Source organism: Poecilia latipinna, unplaced genomic scaffold, assembly GCF_001443285.1.
Source record: "Poecilia latipinna isolate Pla-1442-1.1 unplaced genomic scaffold, P_latipinna-1.0 Scaffold531, whole genome shotgun sequence".
Classification (NCBI taxonomy): Eukaryota; Metazoa; Chordata; class Actinopteri; order Cyprinodontiformes; family Poeciliidae; genus Poecilia; species Poecilia latipinna.
The window spans coordinates 258,342-285,084 of NW_015113147.1; the positions used below are offsets into that span (position 1 = coordinate 258,342).

General features: G+C 38.2%; 2 protein-coding genes across 4 annotated transcripts; one reads left to right on the plus strand and one right to left on the minus strand.

The window, feature by feature from the left end:
* Positions 1–127: 127 nt before the first annotated feature.
* On the minus strand, positions 128–6,264 carry ramp2 (receptor (G protein-coupled) activity modifying protein 2). 2 transcript variants are annotated; one of them, XM_015040859.1, is made up of 6 exons: positions 6,153–6,264; positions 5,524–5,601; positions 5,409–5,438; positions 2,969–2,995; positions 2,651–2,822; positions 128–2,539 (listed from the first exon to the last, which is right to left on the minus strand). In XM_015040859.1, exons 1-6 carry the CDS (start codon positions 6,235–6,237, stop codon positions 2,290–2,292), a joined length of 642 nt encoding a protein of 213 aa, XP_014896345.1. In that variant the 5' UTR covers positions 6,238–6,264; the 3' UTR covers positions 128–2,289. The 2 variants fall into 2 exon arrangements, with proteins under 2 accessions (XP_014896345.1, XP_014896346.1); XM_015040860.1 differs by lacking the exon at positions 5,409–5,438 and having other exon boundaries at positions 6,153–6,263.
* A 3,620-nt stretch (positions 6,265–9,884) lies between these two features.
* Positions 9,885–25,038, plus strand: ezh1 (enhancer of zeste 1 polycomb repressive complex 2 subunit). Of its 2 annotated transcripts, none has more exons than XM_015040863.1 (20): positions 9,885–9,967; positions 12,339–12,523; positions 12,655–12,780; positions 13,045–13,167; positions 13,315–13,432; positions 13,824–14,048; positions 14,532–14,634; positions 15,348–15,511; positions 15,644–15,735; positions 15,827–15,989; positions 17,625–17,809; positions 19,501–19,592; positions 20,241–20,269; positions 20,372–20,497; positions 22,208–22,386; positions 22,485–22,580; positions 22,657–22,738; positions 23,178–23,258; positions 23,339–23,423; positions 23,538–25,038. In XM_015040863.1, exons 2-20 carry the CDS (start codon positions 12,341–12,343, stop codon positions 23,596–23,598), a joined length of 2,313 nt encoding a protein of 770 aa, XP_014896349.1. In that variant the 5' UTR covers positions 9,885–9,967; positions 12,339–12,340; the 3' UTR covers positions 23,599–25,038. The 2 variants fall into 2 exon arrangements, with proteins under 2 accessions (XP_014896349.1, XP_014896348.1); XM_015040862.1 differs by lacking the exon at positions 9,885–9,967 and adding an exon at positions 10,190–10,698.
* Positions 25,039–26,743: the final 1,705 nt, after the last annotated feature.

Sequence of the window (26,743 nt, forward strand, 5' to 3'; positions counted from 1 at the left end):
TTTAACAGAATGATGCTGCAATCCTGTTAGTTGTCTTAAAACTGAGTTGGACTCAGTACAAAAGTTGTATTCGCATTATTATCTTCCCATTATTTTTGCTGCAGCACAGCCAAATAAGCAACCAGTATTTTTTATGATCAGTTTATTTGGACGGTAAAATAACCATTTAGGTTTAATACTTTACAAAACAAAAATAAAGTATACAGATATGTGCGCAGTACACGGTGTGAGAACAGACTGGGTGTATTCCTCGAAGTCGCGGACTACATCCGTTTGTTCTCGACAACAACAAAGTTAAAGGAAAGTATTTGACTACACATTTTGTTCCAAATCTGAAAGCACTTACTGTGGCTTTACTGTCATCCACAACTGAACACATATCAACGCTATCATGTTATAAGCAAAGAAACTTAGATTGATCTTCTTGTCATCACTCAGTGTATATAACTTAGTCTGCACAGTCAGATAAATGTCTTTTGTCCAGGTCAGGTTAAACTATCAATTATTTACTTATAAGTTGCTAATATTTAGATAGAAGGCAGAATCCTTGCTGCTGAAAGAAAAACAGCATGGGGAGCTCTACTGCAGTGGTCACTCCCTTTTAATTGGGCTCCAGTTGCTTTAACCTTTGAACCCCCTTAAGACGAATACATTCAACAATTTTTAATTTCCATGTCATATTAACACAGATCAAACATAGATCAAACTTGACATTGATCCGAGTTCAGTTTGAGCACCAAAAAATGATGTTGCTAATTTATAGTTAAACATAATTTTCTGAACAGCCGAAGCTAATTCCTGGCCTGTCACTGAAAATGTTATTTTACTTTTACAACGGCAAGCTCTGAAGCTTTTGTCATCACTAACAACACGGAATATATGTTTTTTGGTTTGTATTAAGGTTTAATTCCAAAATATTGTGCTGATACTGGTTGAGTCAATACTTAATGCTGCATCCTATTTGTTTTGGAGGCTGGAGCTGAGAATGCTGTCGCATCAGGAGTAACCATGTTCCAGTTGCAATTTGGAAAGCCCCTGGGATTTTTCCAATAGTAGCGCAAACCGCTAACAGTAATATGATTGAATAATGATGCATTTCTCTCCATGTTCTGCATTGAAACATGAACATGTCCACCACAAAATGTTGTACAGCACTATGTCACAACAAAAAGGATTACGGTAATTGTTTAAAAACAACAAACAAAAAAAAAACTGGGTTTACATCTGCAAAATTAAATATATGTGCTATAGCCATGTCTGTTGAACCCAGGACTCCTCAGACACCTCCAACTTTCCAAGTCAAAATTCCGACTTTATACAGATTTCTGTTGTATTTCTGTATGGAAAATCAAAAATCCAACTTTCAAATGCAAACAGAATGCAACATTGTGACTAGGTCGGTTTAAAAATAACACACTTTTTCACAGCCTTTTCCTTAAACTGAAAGTTTGGGACATTGAGGTGGGATTCTGCAGAGTAACTTTCAGCTGTCAGTGTTTTGACAAAGTAGAGATCAAAGCGTCCCTTCAGTTTAAGAAAAGGGAAAGAAGTTATGAGTCTTGCTAACATGTAGACCAAATGGAACTAGCATAAAAATGTATATTTTTCATCCTAAAACAACAATCTTATAATGAAAAAAGTAGCTCACTAGAATTCTTTTTTTTCTCTTGCTTTATTTTATTTGACCTTCATGGTCAGTAGTTTGAGAAAATGCAGTCTTATGGCTATTTTACATCCTATTCCATTAGCATTAAATCAGATCTCACTGATCGGTTAAATCTTTCTTCTGCTAAGAATGTCACAATGTTACTGTTATGGATCATCAATCAATACAGTTTTCATCATAAATGGCCATGGGCTTTCATGTTAAATAACCGCCTAAGTAACTCTTTTGAGTCGCTGTGAAACTTTAAAAACTGGAGTTGATTCAGAATGATGGACTTCACTTTTCTGTCTTTCTGGATCTGTAAGAAGTGCTCTAAGCACCTGAGATAAGGTACTGACAGCTGATGGCAACTCTAAAGAACCCCACTTTCAAAAAACTGAACCATCCCTATAAAGTGTAAATACAGTAAACAGGAAACTGTTATTCCACAGTGCATTGATCATTTCATTGACAAAGAAGACATTTGACATTCAACAGACATCATTCGAAGCATTTACTCCTTTAAGTCCTGAGTCACTGAGACGTCTGCAGGATTTTTGGATAATTGAAGGAATAGTAGCAGTCTAAGCATGGTAAAGCAGATGGACAAAAATGCATACCAAAGGCCATATTCAGTGTTCCAATCAGGATGTGCCATCTCCATTTTTGGTCTTGATCACCACCAGGCTGACCATAACTGGTATCAGGCAGATGGGAGTGATCACCAGGGCAAACACGATTCCTGGTGGTGGGTCACTAAATTCCTCTGTGGGGCATGCTTTGAAATACGCAGCGTGGATGTTGACAAAGAGCTTTTCCACCAGTGAGTTCGGCCATGGGATCTCCAGACAGTCAGATATGTTCTCGGTGTATGTGCTAAAGTCGCTGTAGAAGCTGCAGAAAATAAAATGAGATAAAAATGTTTTTGGGGAAAAGACATTTGATGTCAGCATAGGTTTTGAAGTATCTCTGATGTAAAAGTTAGTGACTCGTAAATGAGATTACCTGCTCACTTTATCCCAGACGCACCAGTCAGTTGAGTTTAGTGAGCTCATTTGGTTATTGAAATAAGTCAGATAGTCATCAAATAAATAAGAAAGACACTCCATTGGTGGTTTGCCAGGATGATCCTCGCAGATCTTACACACACTGTGGCAATAGGCATCATTCAGACAAGCTGCACGAAGTGGAATTAAAAGGAGAGTATGTGAGAAAACATCCAAAGAGAATAAGAGCAGTTTAAGATGTAACAACAGAGTGAGTTGCAAACATTTTTTGTAAACTTATGTTACATTAGCATTGTATGTAAGAAATGCCACCTACGAAATTGCAGTTGGTGTCCTGAGATCTCTAAATGAGAGATATGGAAAAACATTCTCTGATTAAAACGTGTACTTCTGACAAGAAAAGACAGAAAACACAAAACACACCATCTTTCTAATTCAACTCGAATCACCGTGACATTTTCTTTGCCTGTTTTAGCTCACAAATTCTTCTAACACAACTGTTGGTGAGGCGACTGCAGCTGTGAAAGGAAGACCACACACTCACCAGAGAGAAAGGAGAGGAATACCCCAATGAAACCAACAGCTCCCTTCATGTCAGAAAAAAAAGAATAAAGGTGTCTATTCCCCAAATGATGAAGCTTCCAGAATGTGTATAGCGAGGCATAACAGGAAACGCAACAGGGTTATCTTCGGTTACCAGATGTCCAAACAATGTTACCCACGGATAGCAGATGTTCTTCGAAGATCTGTCTGATGGCCCTGCGCCTTGGCAGCAGCTCTTTTCCCCTTCAAACCCCCTTTTTTTTTTTTTTTTTTTTTTTTTTTTAGTTTTTCTTCCTTTTTTTTAAGGGGTGGAGGCAGAAAAGATTGTCCTCTCTATTCTCCCAAATAAAAAGAGCACACCCAAGCTGGGGCTGGACTCACATCTGAAAACCCTTTACTCTTTAACTCTTGTTCTGCTTTTTAGTCTCAGTTTCTCACAGTCGAAAAGGCCTGGCCAGCTCACAGCATGTGATTTATTTGCCTTTTGGGCTGCCTCTGCCAAATAGGAAACATAAGTAAACATTTACGGCTTAGCGTTTTGGGGTGGATTTAATCATGACTCTGCAGGGTGTGCTGTGCAGACAGTCACGATTTCATATTTAGGTTAATTAAACAAAAGATGGAATAAGTTATTATTCTGAAACAGCCATAAGACTCAAAAGACCATTACATATCTGTGCTGGCAAAGAATACATAACATTTCCACATCAGATGTAATTATGTTTTTTTGTTTTTTGTTTTTTTTATCTCATAAAGAGCTCATGATTTTTGCAAATCTGCTGGATAGTTCCTCACTGCCGCTTCTTGGAGCTTTAAAAAGCTGAGTAAGGGAGGATCAAACACAAAAAGAAATACATATACATTTCTACGGTTTACATGTCACAGCTTAAATTGATGTTATAGAAACTATATGTTCAACCCCATGTAACATTTGTTTGCTGAGGAGCAGCATTTTGATTTAGTAATGACATCAGGAAATGTGTCTTTTCAGCAGAGGAGGAGCCCACATTCGGGAGTGTTGGCAGGGGAAAGGGGTGGGGGGACAGTTGGGGAAAGAAAAAAACAGTAAGGCACAGGATGAGGAACAGCGAAAGGGGCTCTGCTCCAAGTTCCAGTTGTTTCACAACTTTGAGTTCATGCGTTGATCACTGACGTTGCGTGGGGCGAATGACGAACAAAGTCAGGAAGTTGATCCAGGTGGGGGGTGGGGGGGTGTCGTAATGAGGTTTCGTTTAACCTCTAACCCTGAAGCCGTTTGGGGCCTCACGTCTACTGCTGGTGACCCCTCTGTTGGAGACCTCCTCAGGAGTTTATCTTGGATCCTTTTGACAAAACACACGAGGAGATGTCCCCATGGAAAAACAGAGTCTGCAAGATCTGTTTTCTGGGTTCTGTTTGTTCCAGGACAAAACAAATAATTTCAAAGAAGTGATCCCAAACAAGCCCCCGGGAGAAATGCTTTCATTTTCACTATCTGTGACTCTACAACATATAAAATTGAAATCATATTGATCCATCCCTCCTAAAGTTTCTACAATGTATATACGTATATAAACAATATGTCATGCAAAAAGTTGAAAGATCATATTATCTGAATCTCCATTTTATCTGGTGTAAAAATGATTGTAAAGCACTTTTTAAAAGATCATCATGTCGACAGTTAAACATGGTGGTGAGAGTGTGATAATCCGGGGCTCTGGGTTTCGGAAAACTTTAACCATTAAGTATGTGCTATATGGAAAAAAAGTAAGTCTGATAATAAGGTTGTAATCTGATGCCTCGACAAAAACAACAAAATGGAGGTTTCTGATTGGCTTGGTCAGAGTCTAGGCTTAAGTTTGATCACAAAGCCATGGCACAACTTTAAATTTATGCTCAAAAACTCTCCGGTGTGACTAACTTAAAGCAGTTCTGCAAGGAACAGTGGGTCCAAATTCCTCCACAGTCATGTAAAAAACTCATTACCAGTTATTACAAAGACTTGATGGCAGCTGTTGCCATCAAGGGTGACACAACCAATTACTAGGTTTTGGAGGAAAATACTATCTCACATAGGTTTGGATTTCGTTTTTCCATTAATAGATGAAATTATCTTTTTGAAAATTGCATTTTGTATTTTAAGAAGACAGCAAAATTTTTTTCACTGCACTTGAATTGATTAGCGTCGCACAGCTACACAATAAACAGCTCAAAGAAAACAAAATCAAACTTACTGTTATCCATTGTTTGTGTTTCGTTATACCCTACATGAAGAAATGCACGGGTTAAAAACATCAATCAACATGCAAGAGGATTTATTTTTGATTTTCTTTAAGATTCCACACATACCTGTTGTTTTCACTGTTGTTGTTGTGAGCGGTTGCACCGTTGCGTTGTCATTATCCAGACAAATTACATTTGTGCATCCTGCAACAAGAAAACCCACATTTTGGCAGCACAAAGACATACAGTCAAGGTAAGATATAAAATTCTCTGTTATTTAACTCATATTTCGTCAACAGCTGTTTTTACGCATTTTTTAATGTGTGAGAAAGTGTGGAGGATGAAGGAAATAGCGAGATCCACGCTATGGGGAGTCAGTGCATCCTCCCTTTGTCTCCCACTTCTTTAAGGAAGTCTTAATATATTCAACTCAAGGACATTTAAACATATTTACAACCAATGTTCTGACATTAGAAGGAGCTTTCTTATTCATATGACAGAAATCCTATTATTTTTTTAAACAGTATTAACAATCTTACACATGATCAGAAATAATTACTGAATTCTTATTTTTATATGTATTTGGTCTATACAAGAATAAGAATAGCCTACAACATACCAGTTGTTTGGTTTCTTTCTAAATGTCATTTCCCTACATAAAGGGTCAAAAAGATTTCTTACTGAGAAATTAGAGGAAGAGTAAACATTGCTTCTCCCTAATACATAAATGGACAATGAAAATAAATGTCACTTACCCCAAATGAGAAGAGTCACTAAGCAGCCAGAGAACACAAGAGAGAATCTGGTGGCAGTCATTTTGCTGAACAATGCTCTGTTCATCTTCACCAGTGGGTAGGGATTACATATCTCAACCTTTACACAGGAAGGCTTAAAAAAAGGAAAAGAAACAACAGGAAAGCCTCACTTCCTAGTATGGGCGGATTCACCACATGGGGTAAAGATTTTCTGATAATGTTACAACTGCTGTGCTCCACTGATACAAAGTCATCACCACTTTCTCTTTGGGTTTTGATTCAGGAATTGTGAAAGCATGAAGAGTTTCTGATCATGTTTATTCTCCCCTCTTTTATTTGTCTTTCCCTGTTCCTCTGATAATAGGAGGACAAACAATGATTTAAGTTTGAGAAAGATGTTCAATCAACAGTTACTTGACAGAACTGTGATTTACAAAAAAAAATAGTAATTCTCTTTTTCTTCCATTTGTTTTCATTTTCTTCTTCTTGTTTCAATTTTTATCCAAACCTGTAAACCTGGTCTTTGTGTGTGTGTGGGGGGGAGGAGGTGTTATGATGCATTTTATTTCTACTTCTAATAAACAAAAGTCATGGAAGAAATTTTCCCTGGCCAGATAACAGGATTGACTGATTAAATAAAAATAATAATGAGGGAGGTTCTCCTTTTTTAAAGGTTCAAGTAGTTTAGCTGGTTGATTTGCATGAGCTAGAAAATGTGGGGTGACATTAGAGGAGCAGAATGCAAGAATGTGAAATTGACCAATAAAAAAAAAAAAGGGAAAAAAGAAATTAGATGGGAGAAAATTACATGTGGGGGTAAGAAACTGCTCTCTTATTTCTTTGATAAGAGAACTGAACAGCAAAACTGAACTTAAACATAATTTGTTGTCACAGCAACAGTTTTCAAGAGTAAAGTTGACACATCATCTTCAACCATACATAAAATCCTTTCACAAATGTATCAGCATAAAACTTATTGCCACTAATCTTCAGAGCATCAGATACAAAAGTGTTGAGACTGCACAAACTAAGTTCCAAAATCAGCTCCCAGAAATAGGAGACAGTTTGATTTGGGGACAAACTACCAAATCCTCTCATCAGTTTCACTGTGACAATGTCAAAGTTGTTCAAATTGTCAGGCCAAAAGTGGCATAATAAAGCATATTAATGTGATCTTCAGTAACTTAGCTATCGATTCCACAAGTGATAAGTTTCAAACTAATCATTCAATTTCAACAGAACTGCACATGTGAAAACAGTATATATTCTAGTGTAATTTCAATCTTTTCTGTAGCATTTGTAATCTAAAGATAATTGATTACTAATGTTAATTGATAGAGTTGAGACTAAAATCTATTTTATTTTATTAGACTAATTAATATGGTTCTCACAAAAATCATATTCATGGGCAAAAGGTGTGTGAGAGATACTGATCAAGTGTCTCTCACTTGATCAGTATCAAGAGCCAACCATGATACAGAGGACCCAATCAATCAATCAATCAATCAATCAATCAATGAAGTTTGTTTTATGGCACATTTCAGCAACAAGACAGCTCAAAATGCTTTACGTCATAAAAATACACACACAAAAAATCAAAGCTGTAGAACATGCAGTCAACAATTGTCAAGTGCCATTGTTACACATCAAAATGTTGATTAACATTTAATTTATAATGTTTTAAAAGCAACTCTGCTCTTCCTGGCCACTTTTCTGAATTTGCAAATTCAAAAAAGTGGAGTTCCCCTTTAAATTCTCGTTTGGCAACACATTTAATTACATTTTCCATTTTTTTATTTATTTATTTATTTATTTATTTTGTTGCTGTAAATCAAGATTTACTGTGCATGATTTACGTAAGGAATGTCCTTTCTTTATCTGCGCTGTGGTGGATCATCAATGCTGAAGACAAACAGCCTCCTTGTTCCCGTCATCATTAACGTCACGTTAAACGTCTGTGGTAAAAGAGAGGTAGCAAGGGGAGTTGGTCTGAAACTGAAGTGTTTCTCTGTATCACTGAAGAATAAGTGCTCTTTCTCAGCTGCTGGGCTTGGAACAAAGCCACATATAGCTCATGCCAAAATTGCTCCCACATTTCATTTCACTTAACATTGAGAGCACAGTTTCACGTAAAGGGTAGAGTGTTCAAAAAAAGAAACGCGCACTTAAATATCAAAGGCATTCTTGTGAGCACCATTACATAGATGAATTGACTTTTTAAAAAGGAATAATGTTAAAGAGGTTTTAAATGTCCAAGAATGTTAAAGCAAATGTGTAGCTTTTTTTAATGAGATATTTTTCTTGACTGCAGAGTTATTTGTCTTGGACATCTTTTCATTCTCAAAACCTTTTGTTTCAGACTGTTTGGCTTGTAATACTTAGGTTCAGTCACACGCCAACATCAACACATCGAGTTTACATAATACAGAAAGAAAAACTTCCTCCTTATTGCTGCCTTTATCTCTAAGCTTTGTGTTCTGTGAGTGTTTGCTTTTGTTTGACAGTTCAGTATCAATATTGCACGGTCTGCATCAAACACCACCAAATTTGCCATTTCATCTAGAAAAGTTTCTCTATCCTAATTTTCTCTCTAAATGCTCAATAAAAAGTCAAGAATGCTTTATGTGAACACAAGGCAAGAAAAAAAAGACAGCTTGTTATGTTTTGGGGGCATGATTTTAAGTGTACTAATCTTGTTTAAATAATGTTTTATTATCACAGATTGTGTCATCCTGTAAGAACTAGTCATATAGTGCCCCCTTGTGTGTTAAACAAGGTTTTTTTGTGTGTGAATTCAGATAATTACTCAAATGCCTACAATATGTGCAAAACTGTTAGGTAAATTGTATTTTTGAGCTTTCATCATTTGACAAATATTGTTTATCCAGTTAACTGAAAATTTTAATATTCCTAATGTAGATATTTAGCAACATAAAAGTGAAGCTTTGGTTTTCTCAAGAGAATATTGATGTGGGCACAGATGTAGAGGAATTATAAATGTGCAGAATTATCACAAAAATAAATGAAAATTGAGGATTTCCCCTTTCCCAGTGATAATCCACATGTAAAATAATTAATCAAATATTTTACATGTGGGTTAGTGACCATATGATCCTTGTTTTCCCACCCTTAAAACAAAATGATTCTGTAGGATTTCCCCACCAAACCTTCAAATTAATCTTTTGGACTAGTGTTTGTCACTTAAATGTCCTTAACGAATTGCATGGTTGAGCTTTGATTTCCTTTCACAGCTAAACTACATTCCAGTCATATTATTTTGTCTATATTTTGTCTAAATTGCCATTAGTTGTAAGGAACATTGTTCTGCTATGAGCCTACCCTTGGTAATCACCTGTAAGCACTAGAATCCTAGGGCTCAAAAAGGCTAAAGCTGAAATAACACTAGAGGCAATGAAAGGGTAAAAAGAATAAACATATTTTCACTTAAATTTGGATGATTAATTGACAACAGAACAATATTAAAAATCATATGTGCATCAACCTGAGAATTAAGTTATAAGTACCTTCAAGGCATCAATTTCAATTCTAACCGTGTGAGAGAAAAAAAAAAAACAATATTTCAGATTTTTGTCCTGCTGATAGCAAAGCTTTTATGGTGAGTTCAGCTATTGCTCTCCATTATAAATGTGTGTAGCCAACCAAGATCTTCCTGGCATCCGTGTTATTTGCACGTAGCCCGCTGTCTTTTCCCACAGAGAAGAAAAATGTATGGAGCTCCCTCTGCAGGAGAAAGGTTGAACCGCAGTTAGGCTGATTTCCCTCTCGACAGAAGTCCGTTGGAATTTTATAAAACTGTAAGCTGGTTTCCAGCTCTTACTTCATCATTATGACTTTAGTCTGTAAACCAGTAATATATATTGTAGGGCTGTTTCTGTTGTAAGATATGCTATGTGTTATTTTATTTATTTTTTTCGTTTTATGGGCTATTTGCTGTTTTTAATCGTCTTTTTTTTGTCAAAATGTATTTTAATGCTTGCATTTTACACCTACATGCGGTCGAATTTAATATTTTTTTTAAAGAGCTGACCACTAACCGCAGGCCTAAAGAGAATTATGCTTGAGTATGTATATGACCATAACCCTCCGAACAGTTAATCAGTTCCTGAGTGTGCGAGTAATGGCTGAGCCGCGGCTGCTCCGAGCTACTTTTTATTCCCAAGACGCAGAATATGCATAAATCCTGGCTCCTCTTCTTGGAAAGGCTGCATCATAATAAATACGTCACTATCCTGCTTGGGTTGAGCTAAGTGCGTAGCTATCTGTAAGCTACAACAACAAGCCTTCCAGCACCATGTCCGCGGACAACGCTGGGATTTCTCTGACATCCTCACGCATGGAGACGATACCTGCGTCAGATCCAAACCAAAGACAGCCTTAATTTGTCCAGCACGCACACACCAACACACACACGGACACACTCTCTCTCTCTCTCACTCACTCTCTTTCCTACACACACGTACAGAGAGAGGGACTTGATCGCATTGCGGGGCTGTTGTCGCAACAGAGAGGACGCGAGGATTTAAAGGTATTTAATAATCGCGACAGTTGCTGTGTGGATGTAGACGTGCAAACGCGTGTGCCAGAATGCCGCGCCGTCATTGTGGAGCTTGGGTGGGCACGTCGCTAAAGTGTTCCCCATTTAAATGGGCACCGTGTAGCTGCCGTGGCTGCACCCAGAGGACGCAGCGCACTTCATCTGCGTTGTTAACCACACGTTTGCAAGCTTCCTCCTCCTCGATCAAACCCCCTATCGCTGATTTCGGCGCTAAGTTTTGCCTTAATGCTTATTTCTGAGGGGGTTCTGGCGCAAACAGTGATGTAGATGCTCACTCGGGCCATGATGAAGCACAGAAAAACTGTACTACGCACTTTTCTGCTCTGTTGAGGCACGCCCACTTCGTAGCAATGTGGATGCTCCACGCTGTTTAACTCTTAGACCTTATTTACAGGCCACAAAAATTGCCCACTGCTTTTGTAATGGCCGCCCTTTAAAAATAATTAGAAAACATGGTGCAGTTTAAATCACCCGGACGGTAGGCTTGTTTTCTCCAGAGGATGGCAATTTTGTTTTGCCAACAGAAGGGGGCAGTATTTCAAAGAGGGTTACATTTAGGGTAAATAGGGAAGAGCATTCTTCTGGAAAACGAGATTGTGTCATACTGAAGGCTTCTTGAAGAATAAATTACTTTAACAACTTTTTTTTTCACTAATTTGCATTATATGATCAACTGACTGACTATATTTTATACAATCATTAGGAACATACAGGACTTAATGTTGATGCCCTTATCTTCAACATGAATGACATGGATGTATTTAAGCCTTTTTAAAGAATATAATAACTTTATATCATATAAAAAACAAGAATTGTGTGCACAATGTTGGATTTATTGTAGAGTTTGTCTAAGATTTAACATTGAAAGTCAAGTGTCTGCACATGTTCACACTAATATTTGGCGACATAATGTCTGTTATGAGTTGCAGATTGATGACATGCATTTTAAAGTTAACTCCAGCCTCTTCTACCTTTTCCACAGAAAGATTTTATCTGTATTTCTGATCGCTGTCCTGATTGAACAACCAGTGGAGTTCCGATTTCAGCCAATCTAGTGTTTGATTTGAGTTGAAATTAAAGAATCTGAGAGTAGTCCTTTTTTATTGTGTCAACCAACAGTATCTCTGGCAGTTATAGACCCTCAGTGTGATGCTAGAAAATGTACATCAAATTTAAACATAAGCACACAATTCAAGCTGTTTGCTGTGATATAATTCTAGACATAAAGAATAATATATTAAAAGCATCACTATGACATTCATGCTAATAGTGAGTGTATGGAAACCTATGGCTGGTGCTGCATATGATTTGGAATTGAATGGACTGATTTGTTTTGAATTATAATTCTTTTTAAATTGATATTTCATGAATTTGTTTGTCTGGTAAAGTTTATTGACATGATATATTAGTCATTTTTTTCACACAATATAAATTGTGTGGAAAAAAATTAATGGGATTATTTTAAAATTATATGGGCTATCTCACAAAACTACTGCAAACTATAAAATTGTTGCTGTGCTTCTTAGGCCAGATAACAGGCTAACAATGGAAAATTTGAATCTACAACGAGGTTCAACTTGCTTGCTGAATACTCTTTTTGGCTTTTTAAGGAATGATGGAAGAAACAGCTGCTGCAGCCCCGGCCTCTGGCACCAGTGCTGTCCCATCAACTCCAAGGCCTCAACCTGGCTCCTTTATCCCTTCCCGCAGTCTCCTAGAGTGGAGAAGGAGGGTCAAGTCTGAGTATATGCGCCTTCGCCAGTTAAAACGCCTTAAAAAAGTAGACGAGGTCAAGGTGGGTTAAACCAGTCATTGACACATGGTTTATAGATTAATGTCCGTGAACGTTGGAAAGAGACTGCTATGTGTATGTGGTTTATCCCCTTCATTTGAGTTTTATCTGATTTGGTCTTTTTGTGTTTCCAGAGCTTGTTCATGTCCAACAGGCAAAAGATTGAGCTGCAGACTAATCTCCTGAATACAGAGTGGTCCAAGCTCAGGATTCAGGCCATCCCTGTCTCAACCTTTAGTGGATCTCTGGCAAATAAGAAGGTACATTCTTTTAAAAGGAGAGCGGTTGGGATAAGTGGAGCCTAAATAGGCAGTGACAAAGGGAACTGATGACTTAAGTGAGCTCATAACCCAAACAGTTTGAAAATATAGCGGTATCTTTATGTTCCCACATGCTGTTGAGTTTCACTGTAATGTATTTGCTTTCCCTGTCTGAGCCAAAACAGCATCTGTGTCAAATTATAATTATCCAGAAGACTCATTCAGAGTATGGTCATGTTCACCTCACCTCTGATCCTCTTCCAGATGTGTGCAGTGGAGTTCGGGTTCCCGGGATTTAATTCTCAGGCCGTTCCAATGAAACCTCTGTCTACGGTGGCAGGAATCCCTTTCATGTACTCGTGGTCACCACTGCAGCACAACTTCATGGTATCATATACCATCTTTTGATATTGTTTTTGCACTCTACTGTTCATGGCTGATGTATTATTGTATTGGGTTTTAAGCTTTATAACACTTAGGAACATTTAATGTTATTTTGTTGAATGAAGCACCAAAAGGAGTTGTTTCTTTTAGGTGGAGGATGAAACTTTCCTACACAACATTCCCTACATGGGTGATGAGGTGCTTGAACAGGATGAGGCCTTCTTAGAGGAACTCATTGACAACTATGATGGCGTTCATGGTGACAGGGGTAGGCAGAGCCTTAAACATATATTTATTTCCTATGACATTGTCACAATTACACCATTACAACCGCAGATTTCCGGAAATGCTATGTCTTTAATAGATTTCCAGATGTAGAGACTGAAAATGTTTCCCCTTCTTCTTTTCAAAATAGCTTAAACTTAGTCAAATTTAATGGAGAGCATCTGTTAATACCAAGTTCAAGTCTTACCACAGATGGTTTATCCCAAAAACTTACCAAAACTATTTCCAAAGTTTGTGGTTATATCGAAATGTATGCATCCTTTCTAGGACACTGTATTTGCTGTGTATGTATTTCATCTGAAGGTTTACATAATTTTTTTTTCTACATGAACCCATGACTTAAGATATTAAAAAAAAAATCGTTTCTGTCCCAGAGGGCGGGTTCATCAGCGACGAGATCTTTAAGGAGCTTGTGGATGCCTTGAGCCAATACTCTGACCATGACGAAGACGAAGAGGAGGACGCAGGGGTGACAGCAGCAGAGGTTACATGGAAGAAAGAGGAAGAGCGGATGATGATGAGGAGGAGCTCAGTGGAAGGCTCGGAAGAGACTAAAGCTGGAACATTAATCAGGAAAAAAAGGAGAGGCACCACAGAGGGTGAGTATCTGTGTTTAGAGTGCTTCAGCGTGAACAAGGCACATACTGTTCTTCTTTTTTACACCATGCAGCTGTCACAAGGTCGTCCTGCCACAGCAGCTCTTGAACTGACATGGTGGCTTTAAAGCTGCCCTGTTTTCCCTTGTTTGAGGGAACTTGTTTGTTCATGACACTGATATGCCCGGACTCCTATTACAGAGCTGTGTTTGGATTTAGTGGTAACTACACACTTTCCCAACAATTGTGAAATGGACCCACTCAGCATGCATGTACAAGGATGCTATAAATTACAAGAGTACAAGAAAGTACAACCATTAAGAACAATTACTGCTGATCTGTTCTTGAGAATAGGAGACAATGTCTTGTTCGTAATTGTGTAAACACCCTTGTTGCATAATCAGTGTTTATGCATCTGTATGAAAACCTGATGTTTGGTCATATCTGGTTCACTTGTGTAACACTCCCTGCTTTGTTTCCCAAAAGTGAAAGATGTGTCCGGCAGCAAGAGGATCCCCAACGATAAGATATTTACAGCCATCGCCTCGATGTTTCCCTACAAGGGCACCACAGAGGAGCTGAAGGAAAAGTAAGAAAAGTGTAGTCAATGGGATCTATTTGCACCGCGATCATCAGCCTGTTGCTTAGCGTTCACCATGGAGATGTAAGCAGCGAGAGGTGAATTAAGAATTCTGGGTTCCTCGCTGGCTCTCATACTCAAAGGATAGTTGTGTCAGGAGCTGAAAGACCTTAGAAACATCCTATGGTGGCATAAGAAGCATTTGGCCCCTTTCAGATTTGTTCTGTTCCTTACAGTCATGTGAAAAAGTTAGTACACCCTGTGGCAGCCTGTATGAACAAATGGCTATTTAACAATAGTGAACTAATATATCAAAGAAAGAAAGTTAGCCCAAAATGCTGTTTTCAAACAGTTATTTAATTTAAGGAAAACAAAGCTACATAGCCATATGTGAATAAGTAATTGCCCCCTCCAACTGGATGTGCCAACCTTGGCGGCAACAAATCCCATCTAGCTTTTGCAACGGCAGGTGGTGATTCTTTTGCAGCACTGTGGAGGAATTTTGATCCACTTTGGTTTGCAAAGTGAAAATGTGACTTAAAAATTGGGTTAATAGCAATTAATTCGTGAATTAACAACATAAAGTTTGTTTCTGCAAGCTTTATGGATTAGGCACATATATAGAACTTTTTTCAACATCTGGACCAACATAGATATTAATATCAGATCAGTGCATCTCTTATTTCTTTAAAACTTTGACATGTTTTCCATATTCTTCACAGGTACAAGGATCTACAGGAGCCACCAGGCCCAGTAAAACTTCCCCCCCTCTGCACTCCCAACTTAGATGGGCCTTTTGCAAAATCTGTGCAGAGGGAGCAGTCGTTGCATTCCTTCCACACGCTCTTCTGTAGACGTTGCTTCAAATACGACTGTTTCCTCCACCGTAATAGCCTTTTCTTTGTTTGATTTAAGACTCTGATCAATATATTACGATTGCAATATTTTATTAATGTTTGCATTGAATGTTGCAATTCGTGCAGCAGGTAGTGAGAATGCATTGTCTCTGTTCATGAAGCTTTTCATGCAACACCCAATGTTTACAAGAGGAAGAGCAAGGAGATCCGCATGGAGACTGAACCGTGTGGGGAAGACTGCTTCCTGTTACAGGTATACCCAGTCCATGCACTCTGTGCTCAGGATATGTTCTACATCTCAGTGCTCATTGTGTTTTCCCCCCATCAACACTTCATTTGTGCAGAAAGGAGCTAAAGAGTTCGTAGATCGGAACATGTTACGGTCGCAGAGATCTCGTAGGCGACGGAGGCAGCAGCGACCCGCCGGTTCCAGCGGTTCTGGACCAACTGGGTCTGCTGAGGAAGGCAAGGAGGGTGAAAGTGACCACGAAACCACTTCCTCCTCAGGTATTGCACTCCTCTTACTGAAAGAGGGATTTTTTTTTCCATTTTAAAAAGCAGGAAAGAAAAAATCTATAATTGCAGCCACTTGGAAATAAATGTGATAATGTGTTTATAGGTAGGCAATTAAATTTGTCTGCTCTGTGGGCAGTGGCGCTAAAAGTGGGTATGCAGTGCATGCAACGCATAGGGGCACTGCACCAGAGGGGGCGTCAAAACCCCGTCTGGAGGGGGCGGCGCCGATGATGCCTTCGCATACACTTCACCGCACCCTTACACTCCTTCACCTTGCGCACATGTAAACACGTGTCTTTGTCTTGGGGGGGCGCCGATTTATGTTTTTGCATCCACCTGAATAATATGTAGTTGCACCCCTGTCTGTGGGTTTGTACAGTGCAGACACAGATGCACTGAGTCATTGAATAGATGCATCATTTACCATAAACCTCCCCCCATTTTCCTAGCTTCTGCATGACTGTGTTGCTTGACTCACTGCTCCCCGACTGAAATATGAACATTTGGCTGCAGATTACAGCTTTCAAGTCACATCCTGCTCTCTCCTCTCACATCTTCTCCCAATATCAGCTGTCTGTTGCCAACCAAAATATACCAACCATTATTTTTGCATGAATCAGCCTCCATACAAACCCTGCCTTTTCCTCATCTTTTTTTCTTTTACATTTCTTGCTTACATCTTGATGTAGAAAGCGGAAAGAACGAAATAAGAGAACCGTCCACTGGATTTTTGAATTTTTCATCTTCCTTTTAATCAGTTCCTCTCTTGAAGCCGGTGTGGGAAATTGCTGGTGCTTAGCCAGTGACTCAGCACACTTTATCACACGTGTAAAGATAATGTGGAAAAACAGATTGTTCAGCAGACTGATGCAGCGCATGAAGAAGCTGGAGCATGTGGCCACACCAGTGCTCCATTCAGCCTGTTGCCAGGCAACATTCACCTCTCCAGCTTGTCCTCGGGATGTTAAGAGCATCAGTTTTGAATATCCAAAATCTTCCATCAAATGTGTGTGTGTCAATGGAAATACAGTCATCTTGTACAGAAATGTCAATTGATAGTGTCTAATTAAAATAATTTAATATTCAGAAATCATTCTGTTATGTGAAAAAAGTGATGAGAAAATGAGAACATCGAGGTTTTTGGCTAACATGCAAAATGCAACTTGTGAACATGTAATATAATCTGACTGAATATGAGCTTTTTTGCAAGAAGGAATGAGCAAAAAAAATTCGGTATGTAGTTCTACAAAGCTGCGAATCAGCACAAAAACCTGCTGCTGTTATTGCAGTGAATATATTTTCTAGATTCTACATGCTATTAACCCAACAAAGCAGAAGACAAATGTACCATTTTATTTACAAAAAATATGTAGAAAACTTAAAACAATTTGGTCTTTCGCATAAAATCCAAATGTAATACACTGGCGTTTGTGGGCATAACAAGATACAATATTCAACAATAAAAAAAGGAATGTGTTTTAAAGGCAGGTAAGATCTTCAAAAACTTTTCCAAAAAGAATTACACAATTTTTTTCTAGCCTTTTCACAAAACCGTGTTTTTGCCTGCGTGTGTGTGTGTGTGTGTGTGTGTGTGTGTGTGTGTGTGTGTGTGTGTGTGTGTAATAGAGGGAAATTCCCGCTGCCAGACTCCAACCAAGCTGCGTCCAGGTGAAGATGAAATGGAGCAGCAGGAGTGCTGTGTGGTCCAGTGGAGTGGAGCTGAGGAGTCACTCTTCAGGGTGCTGCACGGCACATACTTTAACAACTTCTGCTCCATTGCACGTCTCATTGGTACCAAGAACTGCAAACAGGTAAAAAAAATTATACTCACATTTTGCATAAACATTTTTCTTTTTACTTCCTTACAAAATGTTCACATGTCAGTTGAAAGGGATTTCACTGAACTTGAACAACAAAAAATGACCTCGTTTTAATCAGTAAACAAAAAATAAAAGCAAAAAATGTGTCCAACTCTGCTTTATTTTACTTTTTTTTTTTCAAACTGTCTCCTGTCTTCCCACACAAATCTTCTCATACTGTAGAATTCATCATGGATTCTATGGAGTTGTATTTGGTTTTTGCAACATATAACGTCCAAATAATCCAATTTTAGACTATTTTGTCTTAAGAACACTAATCTCGAAGTTTTGGTGTTCTCTGAGGCAAACTTTAATCTTTATGTATTTTCATACAGAGCAAAGGTTTGTTTCCTATGAAAGATAATCTTGCAGATCCTTTCTGTATGACATAAACACATGGTTTCAACAGCTGTAAGAGCTTGCTTTAAGCCCCTTAAAGGCATTTTAGGGTTTTTTATGGGCTTCAAGGTAAATGTTAGAGAAACTGACTTTTTTTTTTTTACATGATTTTCATGATGGGTACGTTTAAGTTGAGCAATATAAGTTTTAAGAAGAGCATAGTCAAGCTATCGGTCTGTTTCTCAGGGTTTCTGGAGAGTTCTATGCATATTTGTGATTGAGCGATTTGAACTAAGGAAAACGTTGTGCAGAGGTTCGACGAGATCAAACCGAAATTTAGATTTAAATGACTCAAGGAACATCATCTTTCGTTAAGTGGGCTCTGCTTCGATGTATTTAAACAGCCCATCTTCAATGTTTTTGTAGAATATGTAAAATATACTAAAGAAACATACTAACATCTAACATCTGTTGTTAGAAACGTGTTTTTTGTCTTATCCTAAAATGACACATGGTTATTTGGACACAAAGCGAAAAACATACTGTAGATGTTTTTTGTTTGTTTGTTTGTTTTTGTTACATTTGAGGTAGTTCCTGTGTAATGACAGATGCATAGTGAGCTTGTGGTTTTATGGAGCACCTAATTGGACTGACTAGAACATTATATTGCATGTGGCCCCATAAACAGGGATTTTTACCATATGTGACATTTCTCATAGTTACATGTAATCTAAGTTTTAAAAGAGGCAACATCTGCTGTCATTTTAGCCTCTTCTGGGCTGCTATTAATATTTTTTTCTTTTTCTTAGTTGTATTAGTGGTCAGTGTTACAGTGTCGATCCATGTCGGAGACATTGATCCAGCCTGTTTATTTCATTTCTACTCCTGGAGGTCCCTTTTTATCAGAAAGCAACACAGTCTGTATTGGACTGTAGCAGCTCTGCTTATGTTGCGAAGGTCCCGCCTACTGCTTCACTCTGTGAAAATGCTGAAACCAGCTGCAGCGTTATGCATGTCTGTGTCCTGGGGAAGAGGCCAAATCTGGGTTTTGGCAGCCAGCGGTGGTTTGTGTGCGTGCGTGTTTGCGTGTGTGTGCAGATACACTCTTGCATCTGGTTGCTGCGCTCTGGTTGTGAAAGCAGAAGATGGAACAAAGCAGGACATTTTGACACAGATTATTTAGTAGTGTACACAGGTTGCACAATATTGCACAATGTCATTGCTATAAGGACAAAGTTGTTGTAATTGTGTGTATGTGTGACAGGTTTGTTGGTTGACATGGCTGTTGTTGACCTTTCTCACAGGTCTACGAGTTTGCAGCGAAAGAGGTTCTGATCCACCGGGTCCCTTTGGTAGATGGAGGCATCTCACCCCAAAAGAAGAAAAGGAAACACAGGCAAGTTGCTGCCTGTTATGTGGCAGTGCTTTTCAGTTATGTTCATATCCTGTGATTGAACATAACTTGGTCACATTTCAAACTCAATTTGAAAAGCAATTTCAAAGAGAGGTGAACATAAGAAAATAGGAAAAAGAGACTGCCAGTAATGGCAAATTTGCAGCATAGGAAAACAAAAATACTATCCAGTTTCAAACACAACATAATCATTCACCATTAACTCTGTTTTTTTCTTTCATAAGGTTTAGGGTTTTTTTATGTTACTGATCTGGCCTTTTAAACCCATTCAGTCACAACCACTGGTTCTTACTGGGAGTCCTTACTGTTTACTGGCATGACATGCATGCTTGTTATAAGTGATGACTGCAAAGTCAATAACTCTATGCAATCAATTATCCACTGTCCCTACAGGCCCGTTCAGAAAGAGTAAAATCAGTGACTTGATACCATCTGCTAGGTTTCTTTAGATAGAAAACGTTTTACAAATTGGATTAATAAAATAAATGTGACAGCATTGATTAATAACTAGAATTACATTTTAGTTTATGTACTCTTAATCTGTCTGTTATTTGATGATTGTATTTTTCTGTCTGTAAATAGGATCTGTAGGATCTTTTGTAAAGAGTCTTAAATTGTTTGTTCTTGTAGGTTATGGGCAAAGATTCAGCTGAAAAAAGGTAAATTTATCTTCACATATGATTTTTGCTTCTCCTTGACCTGGAACACTTAGCACAGCTTGTAGCGTTGATCGTTCTGCTTTTTCCCCCATGTTGCTCCAGATAACTCCTCCAATCAGGTGTACAACTATCAGCCATGTGACCACCCCGACCACCCATGCGACAGCTCCTGCCCCTGTGTGATGACCCAGAATTTTTGCGAGAAGTTCTGTCAGTGCGAACACCAGTGTGAGTGTCACCGTTTGCTTTTCACCTGTCAAGAATTTCTCAGAAAATGGATGATTTTTACTTGTGATGCTCACAGAAAGTATATGCATTCAGTCTGCTCTTTATTACCATGGTTATCGCTGAAACCATTTTTTTTTTTTTTTTGAGTCCTTCTTGCCACAAAGGAGCAGAAATGCAGAATGTGAAATATAAACTGTATTTTGGCAGTGGTCAGAGAGCAAATCATCTTTTGGTGGGAATAGATTGTTGTGTTTTACCACAAAGCTGCATTTATAATTAGGCTTTCACTACAGCAGGTGTGACCCAGAGAAGCTTTTCCCAAAACGTCCACATGGTGGTGGAACCAGCTTTGCAATCCGCCCTCTGGAGGGTTAACAACAGATAAAGAGAGAGGCTTGGAAAAAATCTTTTTTTTTTTTTTTCTTTTTCACTCTCCTCCCTTCTCCATGTTACGCCGCCTTTTCCCGTAGCAGAGGAACACCGCTGCCAAACAGGAAGCAGCCTTCTTTTCCACATGTGTGTGCTCCATAGACTTGGAAAGGAATCAAAGGGATGTCAGAGGCTCTGTGCCTGATATACAGCATCATCGGTATGAGTCAAACTCTTCCAGTCTGAAAAAGCTTGACACGTAAACCCCAGAGAGGAAAGGAACGGGGGATTAAAGAGCACCTCAAAGAGAAACAAAAATATGTCTGGGTTTTATGTTATAGATAGTTTTATCTTATGATTAAAACATTTAGGTTATTATTGCTCCATGTTTTTCTTTTTCTGCCCAGAGGATGTTGCGCTCTTTAAAGTTGTACGTCAGCATTTCTGCCAGTAGAGGGCTCTTTATTTGGCCTTACCAACCACGTTAAGGTACACAGGATTAGATACCTTTATCCTTCAGAACTTCCTTAAGGCTTTACTTCAACTATTCAACAAGACATCAAATATTAATAAGATACATGTTGTCTTACTTGTAGAATAGCAGCAGAATATGGGTGCACTGTGGTCACAAAGGAATGGACATGGTCAGCAACAATACTCGGGTATGCTGTGGTGTTTAAGAGTTGCTCATTTGTTACTAAGTGCCCAAGAATGTGCAAAAAATATCCCCTACATCCTTGTACCACCGCCCCCACCGGCAAAACAGATGCAGGCTTTCACATTGTTTATGCCATAGTTTGACGCCCCCATCCGAATGTTGTGGCTAAAATCGAGACCCACTAGTCCAAGCAATATTTTTCCAATCTGTTGCAGTTCATTTTTAGTCTTACCTGTTGTGTGGTCTTCTCTGTTGTACTCTATCTGCTTTAAGGTTGACTCACATGTTCAGAGATAATTTTTCTGCCATCATCTTTTTGCCCTTTGTAATCTCAACCTGGTCTGACTTATATTCTCTCATCTCTGATATCAACCAGGTATCACTGGATGTTTTTTTCTCTTTTGGACTGTCCTCCATAGACCCTAAAAAATGCATAAAACCCCAGTAGATCAACAGTTTCTGAAATGCTCAAACTAGTTTGTCTTGCGTGAAAGAAATTGCTACGGACAAAGTCACTTAAATCCGTTTTATTCACTTTTCAATGCTCGTTTGACCTTCACTAAATCATCCTTACCTTGTTTCTGTGGATGCGATTGACAGTCACTATATGTGTTAACTAGCAATTGAACAAGGAAACTGGTTCAATTGCAAAAGCAGTTTCCTTGTATCTAAATGTTTTGCAGGCCAGAACCGTTTCCCAGGCTGCCGATGTAAAACCCAGTGCAACACCAAGCAGTGTCCATGCTACCTGGCCGTACGAGAGTGTGACCCAGATCTCTGCATGACCTGTGGAGCTGCCGACCACTGGGACAGCAAAGTGGTGTCCTGTAAGAACTGCAGCATCCAAAGAGGCCTTAAAAAGGTTCATGAAAGTTAAAGACAATAGTGCTACACTAATAGTCTGATATTCAGATGTTGTGCATCATGAAAGCAAACTCCTACTTATGGCTTCTCTTTCAGCATCTGCTGCTGGCTCCATCAGATGTTGCTGGTTGGGGAACATTCATCAAAGAGCCTGTGCAGAAGAATGAATTTATCTCTGAGTACTGCGGAGAGGCAAGTCCATGCAGTTTAATTAGACTTTTTCACAGTTTCTTAGGGTTGATTTTAATTCTTTCACTTCTGTCTGCAGCTGATCTCTCAAGATGAGGCAGACCGACGAGGAAGGATTTACGACAAATACATGTCAAGCTTCCTTTTCAATTTGAACAACGGCAGGTTTTTTTCTATTCTTACTGCAATGCTTTACTATTTGTTTAAGTTGGAATTAAAAATTGCTTTGAAAGGTAGTTTGAAGTGATGTTCTGTATTAAGCTTATAAAGGTAAAACCTAATTGGAGTAGAGAAGACTCATACCGCGTTCACTTATTATATAAATTCAACTTTGTTGCACCTGGACTCTGAAGCTGTTGGCTAGTCAGAAGGAAAATACTTTTTATGTTCCGCTCTCAGCTCATGTTTGACCCAAGAAGATCATTGGTGGCATACCTCCACCAACCACCATTTCTAATGTAATTAATAAGTCAGTCTCTTCAGTAATAATCTTCCCATACAAATCTTTTTAATGGTACTTAAAAGTTCACATAAATATATAATTCTAACTCTGCAAGTCTTGAAAAATCCTGAACTAACCCTTCAATTCTGTCTCTACAGATTTTGTAGTGGATGCCACACGAAAGGGGAACAAAATTCGATTTGCAAATCATTCAGTTAACCCCAACTGCTATGCTAAAGGTGAGTGTTTCATTGGCAGAATGAATTCAAGGTTTTCTAAAGACTTTTCTTCGCTGATGTTGCTCTCATTGCCAATGCAGTTGTGATGGTTAATGGAGACCACCGTATTGGAATCTTCGCCAAGCGAGCCATCTTGCAGGGGGAAGAGCTCTTCTTTGACTACAGGTGGGGTTGAAGGGCTTTAGTTTAAATGTAGCATTAGAGAAAAATAGTCTATGCAGTCTATGCATTTTTACCTGCTCATTTACTTGCTTCTTGACTTACTGTTTCCACCCACAGATACAGCCAAGCTGATGCTCTGAAGTACGTGGGAATAGAGCGGGAAGTGGACATGACTTAGCTTTCTTTCTATATCTATATGGCCTTCGTTCAACATCTCTGTACGTTATGCAAGCTTTTTCAGCATACATAATGTAGATCAGTGAAGTGCATGTGCTGTCTTTTGACACATCACCAACTAAACGTGTTAGCCAAGTGCTTTAGCTTCAGTCAGATGCTTTTCCTGTTCGGTTGCGTAGTATTGTGGATAATAACGTTATACCCTGACTGTTCCACTGAAAAGCTTGCATCATTAACACATTTCTGCCATGAAATAAGCTCATTTATATCAATGTTCTGCAAAAATAGGCAACTAGATGACAAACCGACTGACTGAATGTAACTTTAGATGGCAAAGAAGAGGTCTTGCCTCACAAAATTCCAGAATTGGTACTCAGATCGTTGTATATACAGCAAACATATAAACATCATCATACCATGATAATAAAGTAAAATAGTAAGAGTAAGTGTCTTCCTTTAACATTTAAAAGAAGTGCCAAAAGATTATTCACTAAAAAGCTCATATAATGTGCATGTGATACGTTGTATAAAACAAACAGAGAAAGGTTATTAAGTAAGGAAAAAGCTAAATTACCCATTGTGTAACATTTAATTTACCATGCTTTTTTTGAAGTCCACTTTATTATACAGTGTCTTGCAAAGGTTTTCACTCTGCTTTCATTTGGTCTCCTGACATTGTTTTATCACATTACAACTACCAACGATGGGTTTTATGTAATGGATCAATACAAAATAGTACACAATTGCGAAAAGAAACAACTTAGCATTTCAATTATTTGGACACATATACATCCACTTTTGGGGTATTTCTCCACCAGCTTTGGACATAAACAGACTGATATTTTCATCAGTTCCACCCTGGAAAATAGTTTAAGCTGAGATTGAATGAGGAAAATATTGAATATAAACATTTAAGCATTGTATCTACTTTACAGCTGGCCTAATGTTTGCTGAAAAGTGAACTTCCACTTGCCACAAGTCAGTATTTCAGATGTTTTAATTGTTTTAATTTTATTCTGACTAGGCTTACCTGTCAGAATAAACAGGAAAGCCTGTTTCCGTGGTTACCGTGTAGATTTTGTTTTTTACAATCTACATGGTAATTGGGGGTTTTCCTCCACACATAATGGACATCAGATTATCAAACACACCACATTTTTCTTTTTTATTTGTAAAATTAATATGCATGTTTTTCCTTATGCTTTTTGTGTTGGTCTATCACATAAAATCACTACAAACGGATTTGATTCTGTAAAATTTTCAAATCTTAAAATAAACTACAAGGAGAGTGGATACATTTGCAATGCACTGTAAGTGTATTTCATTGAAAGCTTGCTCATTTCAAATGAGCTCTCCTTGAGTAGTATTGAACAACATGAAGGTTAATGCTGTGTATAGTGTATGCCTATAAAAATAAAGGTTTAACTTTATACTTTATGAATGTTGGCTGCGTCATTGCTTCCTGCCTGTTTATTACATCCACTCAGCACTTCACTTAACACAGTACAGTTTTCATTTTTAGGCTTTTTTTTTATTATTGAGATGACAGTTTGCCTTAATTTACACAGTAATGGTCATTTACAGTGAAATAATTACAAAACAAAGCTGGGGAACAACAAAAAGAATCCAAACTCTTAATACTTGTTTCAGAAAGCTTCTGTTTGGTTGTGTAGAGAAATCTGAGCTGGTCTTATCATGCCTCCTGCTTGCTTTGGTGCCTTATCATCCGTCTCATGCAAATCATGGCTGACAGGGTGTCTGAAAACACACTCCTCCCTTTGAAGGTTTTAAAATCTGCTTCTGGGAGCCAAAACATACCCATATTACAATCCCTCTACTTTGGAATACTCTAAATACGTTTTAAAAATTATTGTTTAAAGTTTAACTCCAGGATGCATTAAATAGTGCTCAGTTAGTTTCATATTTCCAGAATAAAGCAAATACCCTGTCAGTGCTGACATTTGGCTGAATAGCTCCCTCTACTGACCATTTTACTGTAATCCTCCTGACATCATCCGTAGACCAAAACTACAGTTGACGAAGTTGCTGTATTACATTTAGAGGATTGGATTGTTGGCATCTGTGCAGATTTACTCATTCTTGGTGGCCAAACTGCAAATACACAAACATCAAAAGGTCGAGTCTCACACACACATACACTCCAGGGACCACATATGTTTTTTTTTTGCTGTAAGGTGAAAATAATGTGACACTGCTAAGGTGGATGTCCATTTAACGATGAATTCAGTGAGGTGTTTACATTTAGGTAAAACTTTTTTTTTTTTTTTTTACTTTTTTTCATAATAAGCAGCAAAGCACATGTGATCTAAGTTTATCTCACATTTAAACTTTCAGTGGGGATTGTCAATGTAACAAAAACAGAAACCATTCTGTGCATCACCAACAAACCAACAGTTTCATTCCGTTTGCTCAGCTTTTGCTTTCAGTCAACGCATTACAACACGTTTTCAAAAAATATAGCTTTGCAAATGCAAGCTTTCAGATCTGTACAGCTTCATACATTATTGGCAAATCGTGTCTTTGCTGTACAGTATTTATTTTATTTATTTTTTTACATCTACTGTACATTCTTTCCCTGTATAATTTTGCACAGCTCCGCACTTCTGTAATGGAAGAAACCCATCAATGTCGTGTTCTGGGGTGCATTAGCTCTACAGACAGCAGAGCGCTGTGCATTCCTTTAACCTGAGCGATCTATGTGATACTTTCAGTACTAAGCAGTCAGTGCAGGTCTTCACTGTAGTGTCTGCTCATACATTGCAGAGTCAAAGGATTTTACATTCAGAGCACTCCAAAGCTTAAAGTGTATAAACTCTAGAAATAAAAAAAATCATTTAGTACAGTATTAAAGGTTCACATATACACTTTTACATGACATCCTATCTGCTATTTAACATTTGTAAATCCAAAAAGAAACTGTGTTAGTGACTGGAAGAAGCTTATATTATTGCATTTTACTGCAAAGTGCGCTCATGCTCTACATATGCATAGCTAGTATGTTTACTTCTTTAACTGCTTATTTCACATACACAATAGTGTTTTAGTGTTAAGGAGAGCAGTAGTGATTGATGATAGCTCTAATTTTTGGTTGCACCACACATCAAATAAAATTATTCTTAACATCC